The sequence below is a fragment of the Bos indicus genome, chromosome 7, assembly GCF_029378745.1.
Source record: "Bos indicus isolate NIAB-ARS_2022 breed Sahiwal x Tharparkar chromosome 7, NIAB-ARS_B.indTharparkar_mat_pri_1.0, whole genome shotgun sequence".
Lineage (NCBI taxonomy): Eukaryota > Metazoa > Chordata > Mammalia > Artiodactyla > Bovidae > Bos > Bos indicus.
In genome coordinates this window covers 59,465,845-59,481,995 of record NC_091766.1, presented here as the reverse complement: position 1 = coordinate 59,481,995, position 16,151 = coordinate 59,465,845, and the positions used below count along the sequence as shown (strand labels likewise).

Below are 16,151 nucleotides of genomic sequence, written 5' to 3'. Positions count from 1 at the left end.
TCTTCTCCAACACCACAGTTCAAAAGCATCAATTCTTTGGCGCTCAGCCTTCTTCACAGTCCAACTGTCACATCCATACATGACCACAGGAAAAACCATAGCCTTGACTAGACGGACCTTTGTTGGCAAGGTAATGTCTCTGCTTTTGAATATGGTATCTAGGTTGGTCATAACTTTCCTTCCAAGGAGTAAGCATCTTTTAATTTCATGGTTGCAGTCACCATCTGCAGTGATTTTGGAGCCCAGAAAAATAAGTTTCAGTTAGATTTCATCACTTTTACCAAAAATATTCCTGATAGTATTTCCTATGCTGTGTTAGCCATTAACCTCCTCTATTATCCTCAGTTCAGTTCAGTTGCTCAGTTGTGTGTGACTCTTTGTGACCCCATGAACCGCAGCACGCCAGGCCTCCCTGTCCATCACCAACTCCTGGAGTTCACCCAAACCCATGTCCATCGAGTCGGTGATGCCATCCAACCAATTCATCCTCAGTTGCCCCCTTCTCCTCCTGCCCTCAACCTTTCCCAACATCAGGGTCTTTTCAAATGAGTCAACTCTTCTCATGAGGTGGCCAAAGTACTGGAGTTTCAGCTTCAACGTCAGTCCTTCCAATGAACACCCAGGACTGATCTCCTTTAGGAGGGACTGGTTGGATCTCCTCGCAGTCCAAGGGACTCTCAAGACTCTTCTCCAACACCGCAGTTCAAAAGCATCAATTCTTTGGTGCTCAGCTTTCTTTATACTCCAACTCTCACATCCATACATGATCACTGGAAAAACCATAACCTTGATTATTATCCTAAACCTTCAGAAAACATGTTACTTTGAGTAGCCTTGAACATGCTTGAGGAATGAAGCACCAAAGTGCTGCACCAAAGTGGTGGATAATATTAAAAGGTCAAATGAGGGGCTGATGTCGAGAAGTCTGCAAAATTAGGGATATGGAGCAAGAAGTAACCGTGAGAACAGAAGTGCCCTGGGGTCCTTTGAAGTTGAGAGGCCACCAGACTGCCCATGGTTGTGGGCCAGCACATCAAATGATTTTGTATGGGTATGAAAGTGTATTTTCCAGAAGGTTTAGCTCTCTGGGTGATATTTCCTTGCCTTCTACTAAGATAGTAAAGTGTTTCAGGTCCTGGCAGTACCATAACTTATGATACAGATAAGTGTGGTAAAGGCAGGAAAATAGCAGGGAATTGAAATTTGGGCAGGCCTGAGGACAACCTCAGATTCAGAGGAGGGAAAAGTGGAATCCCAAAAGGGTAGTATCAACATGTAATTGTAAAGAAGTATAAAGAAGTACACTTCTTTACAGAAGTAATTTTACAGAAGTAATTACTTCTTTCATTTTCCTGGCAATAGTGCCTTAATGTGGAGAAGGCGATGGCACCCCATTCCAGTACTCTTGCCTGGAAAATCCCATGGATGGAGGGGCCTGGTGGGCTGCAGTCCATGGGGTCGCGAAGAGTCGGACACGACTGAGCGACTTCACTTTGACTTTTCACTTTCATGCATTGGAGAAGGAAATGGCAACCCACTCCAGTGTTCTTACCTGGAGAATCCCAGGGACGGGGTAGCCTGGTGGGCTGCCGTCTATGGGGTCGCATAAAGTCAGACATGACTGAAGCGACTTAGCAGCAGCAGCAGTGCCTTAATGTTCCTTTGGGGAACAGTTCTTCATCCTCATCTCGTCCATTCAGGAGGGCTGCTTCACCCCTGGCTCCTGCAGTGCCTTGTAATTTAGTCTATTTCAATAAAAGTTAAAGCACACTTGTGGCCCTAAAATCTGATTCAGCAATCTTATCCCAACTAATGTATAAGCTTCAAATCTTTTACTAGAAGTCTTAAGAAAGGAAAGTTCTCTTCTACTGAAATTGTAACTCTGGAGCTGCCAGGGTTTACCTCTGGGATGGGTGAAGTGGTCAAAGCCTGAGAATGAAGACAATGTCAAGGAAAACATGGATGGATCGAAAAAAGGAGACCCAAAAAAACACCTGGCAACAATTTTTGAGACTGGGTTGAGCCATGCCTGAATTCAGAGATCCCTCTGGATTTTTCAAGTACAAATGCCGTGGAAATCCTCCCCACCTCCCCTACTTTGCTCCCACCTCCCCCCACCCCATTTTTTTTTTTTTAATTCAGTATCTGAGATGAGTTTTCTTTTGGGTGTTATTCTTCGAAAGAAGTTCATTATACTACATGTGTTTTCCCCACTAGAGGGTGTAGCTCACTCACTGCATAAGGAGCAAAACTGTAGATGCTTCAGTCAGATCTGTTGGGATGGTGCAGAGTCCCAGCCACAGAGTTCATATCGCTGATGGTGCCCTTAGAAGACCTGGGAGAACAGTCATATTGCCAAGTCCAAGCTCATACTGCTCACTGCATGACAGAACAATAAATCAAGAGATAAAGTGTTTGGACAAGGAATAACCACTTTATTTGGAAAGCCAGGAAATCATGAAGATGGTGGAGCTAGTGTATCCAGAATTAAAATTCAGGCTTCTTTTATATTAAAAGGGGAGGGAGTGTGATCAGTTATTGCAAACTTCTCGGTGCCAGAATCATTTGTGCTTCTAGCTGTCATGACGCTCTAGGTCATGACATTCCCGTAAACTTCTAACAAGCCAACTGTTACTCTCTACTCTGCAAATTTTTATTTCTATATGAATGAAAAATGTTCTACCTTTAAAGGTCAAACTTGAGGGGTAGAGCCTTGATAATGGGCTTATCATATGTTTCAGGTTTTTTCTTCTCTGTTACAGATAGATGATCAAGGCAAGGAAATGGAAGAGGACCCAGGTGCCACATGGAGACTTCATCTCAAGAACAGTGAGGCTTCCTTTGTCTTAAAAAAGTAAGGGCCAGAATGGCAAATGGGTTTTGTCTTCCATGCCAAATCTGATGGACACAACATGTTTTGATTGCTATGTTGAGAAAGATTTTGAAACCATGTCCAACTCAGTGGAGTGTACTCTCATTGATTACCAATACCTGGGGTAGGCATGGGAAGAAGCAGCAGGGTTGGATGCAATTGATACTTTGCCTCTATGGGTGAGATGTTTCTCAGTAGGCATTTTGGGTTTTTGGGGTTTGGCATTTTGGGTTTTTTGTTTGTTCATTGTTAAAGCAGATGTTTTTAAAATTTTTAAATTCTAGTTATTTATTGATGGCTGTGCTGGGTCTTGACTGCTTTCACCAGTAGTGGCAAGTGGTGGCTACTCTCTGGTTGCGGTCCACAGGCTTCTCTTGCAGTGGTTTCTCTTGTTGTGGAATATGGGGTCTAGGGCACACTGGTTCAGTAGTTGTGGTGCATGGGCTCCACTGCCCTGCAGAATGTGGAATCCTCCTGGAGCAGGGATTGAACCCATGTACTCTGCATTGGCAAGTGGATTCTTAACCACTGGACCATCAGGGAAGTCAACTCTTGGCATTTTGGATGGGTCACTTCTTTATTGTGTAGTGCATTGAAGAGTATTTATCCACTGAATAGCAATAGTACCACTCCAGTCACTGTGACAAACAAAAATAAAATCGCAACATATTTTTAAAAGCGTCTTATGAGAGCAGTCACTTGAAAATCATTATGTTTGGCTGAGAGTGACTTGACGTAGACTTACTTGAAGATTGCTCTAGAGCTTCTTATGTTTTTGAAGACTAACAGGAAAAAAGAATGAGGGTTTTTCTTATAAAACCTGAGAACCAATTTTCCACCAGTAGTGAATAAGAATCGACAATGGAGATGGGAATGAAGAGTGTCCAGTAAAGGGAAGAAAATGCTTATAAGGACAGGGAGTCAGCTATCAACTGGCAGCAGGTGATTAATATGGTTGAGGAAAGGATAGAGGGAGCTTCAGCTTTTGGGGAAGGGGTATCCTATTAAACATCAGGGTCATTGGGGTACTTTCATCCCACCTTAGGGTTCCATTGTCTCTAGGTGTCCTGTTAGGTCAGAGTGTTGTCTTTATATAACAGTTATCAGGGAGCTGCCCCCCTCTATACCTCTGAATCCACTGAATAATATCAGCCTCCTTAAATTATTTTTTGGAACAAGTTAGCATATAAGCCAATGAGTGAATAAATAGATGAATAAAATATTCCTTACCCCTTCGTTTAAGAGTTCAGTAGTACCTCTTTCATATTTCTTATGCCCCTGAAGAGAAAGGCCAGAAAGAGGGTTTGAACAACAGGCATGGTATTGTTGCCACTTTCAAGTTTTGCATTTGCCCAAGACCACACATGAGCAGCACCTTAGTTGGACAGGTCGGATGTATTATTCATCTCTGTGAGAGAGAAAACAATGGAAGCCATAGGGTACCTCAGTAAAAGGATATTAGGAAGGATTTATTGTCCAGATTTGGGATTATTAGGTTGATTTGGGGAAATTTTAATGGCTTTGCCCTGGATTGGGTACCCTCAGGACGTGGTAATTCTATGATTGGCATCTTGAAAAGTCTTATTTAGAAGGAGGAAATAATAGGCTAAAGTTGTAATTGGTAAAGAAGCAACAGTCACTCATATTAACCTAAAATAGGGGATGTTTGCTAGTTTGCATGATGTTTGTTTTGCCTGAGTTCAGGCTTAATTATAGAGTAGTATTGTCTTCGTCTTGATTCATCACGGTTGCAGACCAACTTTGTTGGATGTTAATATTCTGCAAAGTTGTTTGCTAAACAGGAGAACATCAAGGCCACTTGTTTTTTATTTTTCATTTGGACCCATGAGTGCTATGGCAATGCCAAGGTTAGCTCCTGGATGTCATGGGTTGTTTTCTTCTTTTCACATTGTATTATATCTTTTATAATCTTGTTTTCTTGCTCCCTCCCTGGATTGTAAACTGCACAAGGAACAGACTTATTTTGATTACTATTAAGGACCCAAACGTAGCCAAGTCTGTCAGTTCATAAGTTCTTAAAGAATATTTACTGAATAAATGAATTGTCCAATTAGCCTATCAGACTGAGTTACTCAAAGGCAGAGGTCACTTCCTACTCAGCTCTGTACTTTTAGAAACAAACACAATTCTGGTGTGTCTCATTAAATATATCTTGAATTAAAGAGGAACTTTCCATAGCATAAGATTTATTGATTTTTTAATAAGAAAATATAATGAATTTTGCTTTTTGAAGGAAAGATGATGGTTGGTTCACTTATGACGAATACAGGAAAGTCACTTCACAGTCAAGATTTTTTGAACTTCTGACATTTTCCAAAATGTTGAACTGAAAGAGTGAATTCCAAAGCTCTAAGAGAAATTGATATAAGTATTTAGTGACAATTCATATGAAATACAACCTTTATTTCTCCTCCTCTAGCTTTACTGTTTTGGGGATTTTAAGCGAAGACAAGTCTTGATTTGTAAACTCTTAACTTACAAATAACCTATAGCTACAAAGATTTGCCTCTCCTCTCAATACTCCCTTCACTCTGGAAACCACTGTACATTGTAATCACGGTGAATTATTAGGGCTTTTAACAGATGTATAAACTTGTATTTTAAGTAGGGAGAGGGAAAAACAGTGACTCCCTGAAGAACCATGGGAAAATCTTTTCAGTATTCTGAACCAGAATTATTTATTTGTAAAATGACCATAATTATGGGTACCTAACAAGAAAGGCTCTTTGAGGATCCTTGTAAAAGGGCTCTATGAACTACAAACAGGGAGGATTCTTATTGTGGGGGGCAAAGAGCATAATTGTCAAGAAAAAGATAAATACAGCAGTGCAGAAAACACAAGTGAAAATATTTGTCATCATTAGCAGAAATGTAATAACAACAGCAAGCCAATTACTACATTTTGTGATAAATTATAGTCAATGGACTTTTGTTATTGCATTTTTCATAAAAAAGTGGTCCATTTAAAAAAAGTAACAATAGCCTCTTAGGAAACAAAAAAACATTGTTCATCTTCCGTAAATCCTTCCAATTTGACTTGAGCAAAGGAATTAACTTTGGAGTCTTTTCTTATTATGTATAAAAAGGGAATAATCTCATCCTTGCCTACCATCCAGTATTGGTATGGCTTTCATAGGTGCCCTGTTTAGGAAAATACTTTCTAAACTATAGCAGACTATTAGTTATATATCTGTGTGACATATAGTAATAGCCTGAGAATAATAGTATCTTATTCTTCCCCACTCTTTCCCTGCACCTAGCACAGTGTGTAGAACTTACTAAGCATTTATTAAAGATTCATGAAACAGGTAAGTGTGAAAGATTGTTTTTAAATATTCTAAAACTCTGGTCAAACATAAGATTCTAATCAAAGTAATTCAAAGTTAAGCTTGAGGGCTCTGGATGTTAGATTCCTGGAATTGTTTCTTGGCTTCTCCCCTAACAAGCTGTGATATTTTGAATGAGTCCCTAAATTCCTTCCATTTTTACTGATAGTCTAGAATAGGCAAATACATAAAGGTAGAAAGTAAAGTAGTGATTGCCAGATACTGAGGGGAATGGTCGAATGGATACAGGTTTATATTTGATGAAAACTATTCTGACCTTTAGATAGCTATGATGGTTTCATAACTCTGTGACTATACTAAAGACAATTGTATACTTTAACAAAGTAAATTTAATATTCACCCTGCTTTTAAACTAAAACCCTAAGGGTAAAGTCTTAGCGCTGAGAAGTTATTTTTCAATTCCCTGAAACCTTGAGATCCTAGGAAAGTGGGTAGATAGTAAATTTGAAGAAAAGATGGAAGTGAAGAGCTATTAATAAATTTGAGAGAAGAGATAGCAATCATCTATACAGTTTCTCTTCCCTCTAAGGCGTCTCAGGGTGTTCCATGGAATTATTGTGATCAATACCTTGGAGGCCTGTAAGATGAGGGTTGAGATTGTCTGAAAGATATTGTTGTACTAGCCGAAGATGACTGTGATATAGTTTTTATGGTCTGAGTGAAGAAAAGAGTTGGGAAATGTAGAAGGAGAACAAGGGGTTGGTATGAAAGCATGTTGATGGTAAGATGACTGTTTTGGTCAAGACTGTCCTGTTTTAGCACTCAAAGTTTTCCCTCCCAGGAAAACCATCAGTCTCAGGCAAACTGGGATGGTTGGTCCTCTAGTTAGAAACGACATAACAAGAACACTAATGGCCTACTGTATGACAGGCATTATGCTAGGCTCCCTTTATGCATTATGCCTTTTAATTCTCATGACCAGCCTCTCAGGTAATTACTGAGGTTAATTATCTGTCCTAGATCATAGTTTAAATAGAAGAGGTGAAATTCCAATTCAAGGCTATAAGGATTAGTCTTTACTCTTAACCACATGCTCAAGTCTGAAAGATTGAGCCAATACAACAAGTGATAAAACTTAAAAATACATAACCTGTAAAGGGTTAAGTTTAAAAATGCTTTTTATACCCATTATGTTCATTCTCCTCAAGAACTCATTCATTCAATAAGTATATACTTACAGTGCTTATGTGGTGCTAGACACTGTGCTAAGTATTATGAATAAATAAAAAAACCTGCCTTCTGACTTAATGGAACTTAAAATTAGGAAATAAATAGAAAATCTGGGTGTTAGAAGAATTATAGACAGAGGCATATTAATATGGAAAATGTCAGAGATAAATCTATGTTAGGTAGGATGGTCAGGGAAGGCATCTGTAAGAAAGAAATACTTAAGCTGAAGCTTAAATCATGAGGGAGAACTAGTTCTATGAAAATCAAGGGGCAAACATTCTTATAGGAGAGGATAGTTTGTCCTAGGGTCTTGAAGCAAGAAAGAGCTTTGTACATTTGAAAATATCAGGAAAGAAGGTCACTGTAGTCAAATGATATTTAGCAAGTGAAGCAGTAAATATCATAAATACAATCTCAGATTTTAAACAGGAGCTCAAGGTTTGGAGTAGTTATGAGATTTCTCAGTATCACTTAACCACAGGGGCGGGACTCAATCCAAGGTCCTCAGACTTGTTGATTTGTTATCTTGAAAAGAGTGATTTGTCTTACAACTATGGTTTTCAAACATTTTAGGAACAAAACCTTTTCCCCATAAAACCATATTGAAATCCAATATTCAACGCTGATAAAGGAAAGGTTCTCTGCTAGAGTTGGAGGTGGGACTCAAAAATCTCAGTTAATCTCAGTTACCCCACACGCCTTGGGTTCAATAAGTACAACAGAAATTCCAGTAACATTGTTTTTAGTTTAGAGAATCACATCTTAAGGAGTTCACACACATTTTCCAAAATATGTAGAAGTGTTATCAGTTAGCTACACAATAGATTTTCAAAAGAGGGTTCTGTTTGGGGGTTGGTGTTTTCACTTACATTTTAGCAAAGCAGTACACGCAGGAGTTAGAATATGTAACATTATTAGAGGCACATATTGGGCTGACTCTTATGGAACATGTGTGTTTCTGTTGTACAGTCTTCTTTTGATAATAACTGCACGAAATGTCCTAAAACAAAACTCACAGGTCAAACTCTCTACCCAACAAGTTCTCTTAATGGCTTCTACTATAAGTACTTGGGTGTTTAACTTGGTGCACAGAGGAGATAATGACAAAATATGTCTTCTTTTAAAATTCAAACATGAAAACTTTCTTATCTTAAATTTAGCAGTCAGAGTCTGCAATTTTTACTCTGAAAGGCAGTTGAGGCTATGCAGCCCTGGTCCTTGACTGTCTGATATCTGTAACTTCTTGGAGAAGTAGATTATTTTGAGGAGTAGCAATAATGACTGTACCCACTCTCTGGGAATAACTGACTACAACCATTGTTCACGTGACTCCAGAGTTATTTTAGTTCATCCAAACCCACTGTCCATTAACTCTTATGCCTAGATTGGGACACCCTGAGTGGTCCCACTCTGGCACTGGCTATAGTTCAGTCTTTTGGAGATTTGGAAGCTGGAATAGTGAGGGAAGAAGTTACCAGGTTCAAATTTTACCAGTATCTCCCCCATTTTATTTTGATTTCTTCAATATTACCAGAGTTGGAGTATGTGTAGAGGAACTTGAGTGACAGAACAATTTGTCTGCAGGCAACAGGGAGACTTGTAAAGTTCATGAGAATTCTGTAATGAGCAGATTAGGAATGAGCTGTCCCAATTCCCTACTCCATAGGTTCAGATCACAGTCTATCCATACATCCAGTTTTTCCGGCTACTGCTCTGTGTACAAAACTTCCGTCGCTCCCATTACTTACAGTAATGTTTCCCAAATTTCAGTCATTTGGTTCATGACTCCTTCTGAATTCAGGTGCCATTTTTTTAAGTTTCCTTGAATTGGCTGCCTTTTTAAACTTGACTATTCACCTTAGATTTGTCCTAAGTATGAATATCCATGCTGTCTTGAATTTGAAGTTATTATATTCTAACACATTAAAAAAGCTATAATTATTGTAATACATGATAGTCATTAGATATTAACTAAAATCATCACTAATACTCAAATCACTGTGGGAAACAATGTTTATGTCTTCTGGCTCTTCTTTTAATGATTAAGCCCATATAATATGTTTGGGAAAAATTTACCAAAGAATTGATTCTTTATTGGGTTCCTGTCAGACTTTATTTTTTGGGGCTCCAAAATCACTGCAGATGGTGACTGCAGCCATGAAATTAAAAGACGCTTACTCCTTGGAAGGAAAGTTATGACCAACCTAGATAGCATATTCAAAAGCAGAGACATTACTTTGCCAACAAAGGTTCGTCTAGTCAAGGCTATGGTTTTTCCTGTGGTCATGTATGGATGTGAGAGCTGGACTGTGAAGAAGGCTGAGCGCCGAAGAATTGATGCTTTTGAACTGTGGTGTTGGAGAAGACTCTTGAGAGTCCCTTGGACTTCAAGGAGATCCAACCAGTCCATTCTGAAGGAGATCAGCCCTGGGATTTCTTTGGAAGGAATGATGCTAAAGCGGAAACTCCAGTACTTTGGCCACCTCATGTGAAGAGTTGACTCATTGGAAAAGACTCTGATGCTGGGAGGGATTGGGGGCAGGAGGAGATGGGGACGACAGAGGAGGAGATGGGGACGACAGAGGATGAGATGGCTGGATGGCATCACTGACTCGATGGACGTGAGTCTGGGTGAACTCCAGGAGTTGGTGATGGACAGGGAGGCCTGGTGTGCTGCTATTCATGGGGTCGCAAAGAGTCGGACACGACTGAGCGACTGAACTGAACTGAACTGAAGAATGAAAGGCATTTCTGAAGTTGAATATAAGTATAAAAAAGAAGGATAATTTAATTAGAAGGAATTATAATACAAAGACACACTGAAATAGCAAGGACCCCCAAATAGTTAAAGTTAGCTAGAATCTAAAGTGAGAGAAGGGAAGTTCTCCTTTTAGGGAGAAAGAGGCTAGGATAAGGAGGATATACAAAAAGTTTACTCTAAGGGTAGTAGGAGCCTTTCTTTAAGGAAGGTGGCATCTTAATCAGATTTGCATTTTAGAAGGCCCATTCTTATGGTTGTGGAGATTAGTGCACAGATTGGCAAACTTCCTATTAAGATCGAGGTGGTAAATATTTTCCTATTTAAAAGCCATACTACATCTTCCTTGCTTTGTTGTTGAAAGCAGCTAGAGACAAGATGTAAACAAATGAGTATGCCTGTGTTCCAATAAAACTCTATTTTCTAAAACCCTTGGATCAAACTAAGTGCAAGGAGATCATTAGACGGCTCTTGTAATAATATGAGCAAAAAGTGAGAAGGACTTGAATGAAAGAATCAGCAATGACTTTAGAAGGAAAAAGTGAAAGTCGCTCAGTTGTGTCTGACTCTTTGCAACCCATATACAGTCCATGGAACTTTGCAACTCTATATAGTCCATGAAATTCTCCAGGCCACAATACTGGAGTGGGTAGCCTTTCCCTTCTCCACGGGATCTTCCCAGCCCAGGGGTCGAATCCAGGTCTCCCACATCGCAGGCAGATTCTTTATCAGCTGAGCCACAAGGGAAGCCCAAGAATTGTGGAGTGGGTAGCCTACCCCTTCTCCAGAGGATCTTCCCGACCCAGGAGTCGAACCGTGGTCTCCTGCATTGAAAGCAGATTCTTTACCAACTGAGCTGTCAGGGAAGCACTTAGAAGGAAGAAAGATATTTAAAAAATTAAAATGAGGAGCTTTAATATCTAGTGGTTGATAAAAAGGTGAAGAAGCAGTAAGAGACAGGGATGAGCCCTGGTTTTCCTCAGCATTTATTTTGACAGAGATGTTTAGCTTGAACCACTGATCTGCAATTCTATAGATAAACAATGATCAAATATTAGCAGTTTCATATGGGTTAATATGGTTCAATCTAATGGAAATGCTACAAGCTTAAGATTGTAAAAATCATTCTTATGCAGGAAGTAGCAAACTTACCTTATCTCCGATGTTAGCAAAAATATCTGAAACAAAATATTCAGAAAAGGATCAAGAAATGTAATGTTGAGATGTAAACAGCTAATTCACCCATTAAGTAATCCCATGGAAATTCATAGCCATGAAACTCACAGAAAAATATGTGGCTTCTTCACGCAAGGTTTGTCTGGTCAGGCCTGATCCCTGAACACTGCTCCCTTCCTCTCCTCGTGCCTGAGACACAATGTGCCACTTGAGAACTCAGTCTTAGCCCATACCTAGCTCTAATGCTGACCTTAAGCAGGAGAGATTTGAATCTTGGACTCAGCATATCCTCCACTACTGGGCAGTTCACACATTGCTAGATCCATTTCAGAGTCTAATTCTTGATAGTCATCCTGGCTACCTGCTGACAGAACTCTTACATACCTGCCTCCATTTAAAAAAATCATTTCCTGTCCTTCTGAATATACTCTTTCCAAACTCTATCTGCTTCCAAGGAAACATCTTCCATTGTTTGGCCTCTGTGTCAGCAACTGCTTACCCAAACTTTTAATGGTTCCTATTACCTTCATCCTTCATGTCTACTTCACACCCTTGACTTCTTTCAGCTGCTGAGACGGAAGCTCCTCCTTGCCTCCCCCTCTATCTGAGCCATCCTGCCAGCAGATTCACTTTCCCATCATGGACTTCCCTTATTGGTGACATTGGTATCATTGGCTTGTGCTCTAAGAGTAAGCCACATCAGAAACTGACATGGCTTTGTGCAGAAGGCATTTGTGTGTGTGCACACAAAAAGTACAAGTTTGTGGAGGTTTCTGGCTGGTGTGCAAGTATTAGGAAGAAGAGGGAGGAGAGATGAAACTGATTATAAAGTCGAAGACCAATTACTTGTCAAACATTGGTTATACTTCTTAGGATCATCCCTTAAAATATCTTGAGTCTAAACCTGTCTATGGGTGAATTCTTGGGATACTAAAAAATGGATTCAACCACCATTAATTATTTTAGTCAAGGTAGTGAATTTTTTAAATCCAAGAGAAATGTCAAAATTTCAGAAATTCCTTCATCTAGAAAACGATTATCATTGGCTTGTTACTTCCCTTAGAAGATCAATTGTTTACTCCCTCCCTGAGGTTCTTTGATAAATCCTTACATGAGAAATAGCCAATAACCATGAGAGCCACAAAGAAAGTTTTCATCTTTTCCATAAAGAACAATGTAATTCATCCACGGGCGTTCCTTCTGTTGAAAGTTTCATTGCAAATCCTCAAGGCCTCAATTCTCTTGATGATTTGAGAGCAGTGGCCCCATTATGAGAACCTGAGATTCCCATTATGAAGTCACTTAGCAAATAACCCATTTACATGTGACATCAAGGATAAAGTCATCAGGTTACTAAAGAACAAGACTTCCAGAGAAAATGTTTCTTCTAACAGTCTGTGGAGCTAAGGTTCTGACAGCATGACTTAACATTATCGTGATTATTAAATTATTCAGTTCCATAGAAGTATATTCTTTTTTTAACTAGCAAGAAGAAACAGATGTGAAAAAAAGATGAACTTGGAATGAGTAATTTGGAGAAACTTTTTAAAAATTTACATGTCTTCCTTCGACACTTGGTCCCCTCAACTCAAAGATTCTAATTCAGTAGGTATAGAGTGTGACTCAGACATATGATACACATACATTTGAATTGCATAGTAGAATCTGATTAGTCTCTTTGTGGAACCAATGGATTAGGAGACTATAATATTCTACTAAGGGTTGATTTTGGGGGAGCTTTCCTCTCTTACTTCCTAAAGGCAGTTGTCTGTTTTGTTAGAACAATCTCCTTTTTAAAAAAAAAAAATTAAAATATGGTTGACTTGTACTATTTTGTTATTTTTAGGTATGCATCAAAGTTAATCAGTTTTATATATATAAATATATATTTCAGATTATTTTCCATTATAGGTTAATACAAAATATTGGATATGTTTCACTGTATTATACAGTAAATTCTCTTTGCTTATCTATTTTATGTATTCTAGTTTGTATCTGTTAATCCCATACTCCTAATTTATCCCTCTTCACCTCACTTTCCCTTTGGTAACCATAAATTTATTTTCTATGTCTGTGAATCTGTTTCTGTTTTGTAGATACATTCATTTGTATTTTTTTTTTTAGATTCCACATATAATTGATATCATATATGTCTTTCTGACTTCAGTTAGAAATATTTTTCTAACATATATATTATATTTTTCTAACTATATTCTCTAGGTCTAGGTCCTATATTCTCTAGATCCATCCTTTTTGCTACAAATGGCAATATTTTATTCTCTTTTATAACTGAGGAATATTCCATTGTGTATATATACACACACACACATGTGATACGTATATACACAGATGATTGGTTTAAGAAAGTGTGTGTATATGTGTGTGTGTGTGTGTGTGTATGTTATTATTTGATGGGCACTTGAGTTCCATGTCTTGGCTATTTTACTGTAAGTGGTGCTGTTATTAGTATTGAGGTACATGTTTGTTTTTGAATTAATTACATATTTTCTGGTATATGCCCAAAAGTGGGTTTGCTGGATCATATGGTTGCTTTATTTTTAGTTTTTTAAGGAAATTCCCTAATGTTTTACCTAGAGGCTGTGCCAGTTTACATTCTCACTAATAATGTAGGAGGGTTCCGTTTTCTCTGGCCTTCCTAGGTGGTGCAGTGGTAAAGAATTCACCTGCCAAGAAGGAGATGCAGAAGACGTGGGTTCCATTCCTGGATCAGGAAGATCCCCTGGAGTGGGAAATGGCAATCTACTCTGATATTATTCCCTGGGAAATCCCATGAACAGAGGATCCTGGTGGGCTACAGTCCATGGGGTTGCAGAGAGTTGGACACAGCAGAGCATGCGTGCACGTACACACACACACATACACACACATGCGCGCGTGCGCGCGCGCACACACACACACATACACACACACATACATGCATTGTAAAATGATAATCTTGCTGGATAGAGTATACTAGGTTGCAGGTTTTTCCTTTCCGGATTTGGGATATATCATACCTCTCTCTTCTGGCCTATAAAGTTTATGTAGAGAGATAAACTGATAGCCTTATGGGGGTTCCCTTGCTATTGACTCTGTTTTTTCTCTTGCAGCATTTAAAATTCTGTCTTTAACTTTTGTTGTTTTTAATTATATCTTTGTGTGGGTCTGGTTTGGGACCCTCTATGCTTCTTGTACATGGATATCTGTTTCTTTTTAGATTTATGAAGTTTTCAGCCATAATTTCTTCAAATACATTTTCAATTCCTTTTTTATTTTCCTTCTGGGGCCCCTATTATGCATAGGTTAACACACTTTATATTACCCCATAGCTCTCATAGTTTGCTTCTTTTTTGTCTATATGCTGTTCTGATTGGATGATTTCCATTATTCTCTCTCCTAGATCACTTATTCATTCTTCTGCATTATTTAATCTGCTATTCATTGTATTTAGCTTGGGTTTAATCTTGGCAAATGAGTTATCCAATTTTGATTGATTCCTCTTCATAGTTTCTAGTTCTTTGTTACAGTGATAATCTTTCTTAATTCCTTTAGCATTTTTATTACCTCCATCTTGAACTCACTGTCTAGTAAACTGTGAGGTCTGCTTCATTCTTTGTTCTTTCAGGTGATTTCTCTTATACTCTTAATTGGGAATAGTTCCTCTGCTTTTTTATTTTATTTAGCTTTTTCTGATTCGATGAGTTTATGAGAAACTGTTATCTACTGTGCCCTTGAAGGGGTGATTTTACATGAGAGTGTTCCCGCGTAGACTGTGTAAGTCCAATATTTTTGGTGCCAGGGCTATTTTTGGAATGGATGCCAGCCATGTCTTTCCTCAGAGTGTGCTGTCTGTTACCACCTTAACAGGGAGTGTAATGATATTGTGGTGTCCAAAAGCTGCACTGGATGTTCAGTGGGGCATCCTTTTTGCCCTGTGCCTGTCACAGCCCTTTTGGGTGCCCTCTTGGCAGTCTTGCACAACTGGACTGAATTTTCTCCCAGGGCCCATCTCTCAAAGATTCAGGGCCTACATGCAATTCATACCAGCAGCCTCGTCTAGTGCATATTTTGGACAGGGAAGTATAGTGAAGAGGCAGCCGTAAGTGCTGTTTTCTCCCCACCTTGATTGTTAGCAAGCCAACAATGCACACTCCTAATGAGTGGAGGCCAGACCCCTCCACCCTCTCTTTCTGTCTTGGTGGACCTCCCAGCAAGCAAGGGGGCCTCCCAGGCTGAGGGGTCACTTGTGAGAACCTTCCACCCTTTATAGATTCCTCCCAGAGACACTGGTCCCATCCTGATGCCCCTTTTCCCTCCATTATACCCTGTTAAATAGGGATCTTTCTTGCAGGTTTGATTATATAACAGATCTTCTGCCTCTAGTTTTCTGTGAGAGCTGTTGAATATGTAGATATATTTTTGATGTGTTTGTTGGGGGAAGATGAGCTCCACGTCCTCCTACTCCGCCATCTTGTTCATTTCCTAGAGTGATCTCTTTACCCTTTATTATTACCAGACCCATTCCTACTTCACTACTCATACCATGTGCTATCTCATATTTGACATAAGACATATTAAATAAATAACCAGGGTGCACGCATGAAAACTCAGGTCCATTATGTGTGATTTCTATTATAATATGTAGCTTGCATAACAAGGCAGCATCCTGGAGTTCATGAAGAAGCAGTAATTCTGTGCTGAAGGTTGTGTTATGGCCAAGCGCAATGGGGCTTAATTCATATTGTAACCAGAACAAACATATGAGAAAAATCAGGCCTATTTCTTAAGGAAAGAAGTCTTATTTTTA

General features: G+C 39.1%; 2 protein-coding genes across 2 annotated transcripts in view; one reads left to right on the top strand and one right to left on the bottom strand.

The window, feature by feature from the left end:
* The window catches only part of LOC109561285 (sperm-associated acrosin inhibitor-like), a 154,701-nt gene that overhangs the window by 7,086 nt on the left and 131,464 nt on the right, over window positions 1–16,151 (top strand). The window contains exon 2 of the transcript XR_011567739.1: window positions 2,763–2,854. The gene's annotated coding sequence lies outside the window, so the exon portion shown is untranslated. The remainder of the gene's footprint in view (window positions 1–2,762; window positions 2,855–16,151) is intronic.
* On the bottom strand, window positions 5,099–12,633 carry LOC139184194 (ovomucoid-like). The gene is made up of 4 exons (XM_070793813.1): window positions 12,456–12,633; window positions 11,321–11,346; window positions 8,280–8,410; window positions 5,099–5,242 (listed from the first exon to the last, which is right to left on the bottom strand). Exons 1-4 carry the CDS (start codon window positions 12,508–12,510, stop codon window positions 5,179–5,181), a joined length of 276 nt encoding a protein of 91 aa, XP_070649914.1. The 5' UTR covers window positions 12,511–12,633; the 3' UTR covers window positions 5,099–5,178.

Coding starts and splice junctions, on each gene's coding strand:
- LOC139184194 (XM_070793813.1), bottom strand. CDS start 12,510: ATGGAAAAGATGAAAACTTTCTTTGTGGCTCTCATGGTTATTGGCTAT. Junction 8,411..11,320: donor TTGCTAACATCGGAGATAAG/GTAAGTTTGCTA, acceptor GTTTTGTTTTAG/GACATTTCGTGCAGTTATTA. Junction 5,243..8,279: donor GTGTACTGCTTTGCTAAAAT/GTAAGTGAAAAC, acceptor AATTTCTCTTAG/AGCTTTGGAATTCACTCTTT.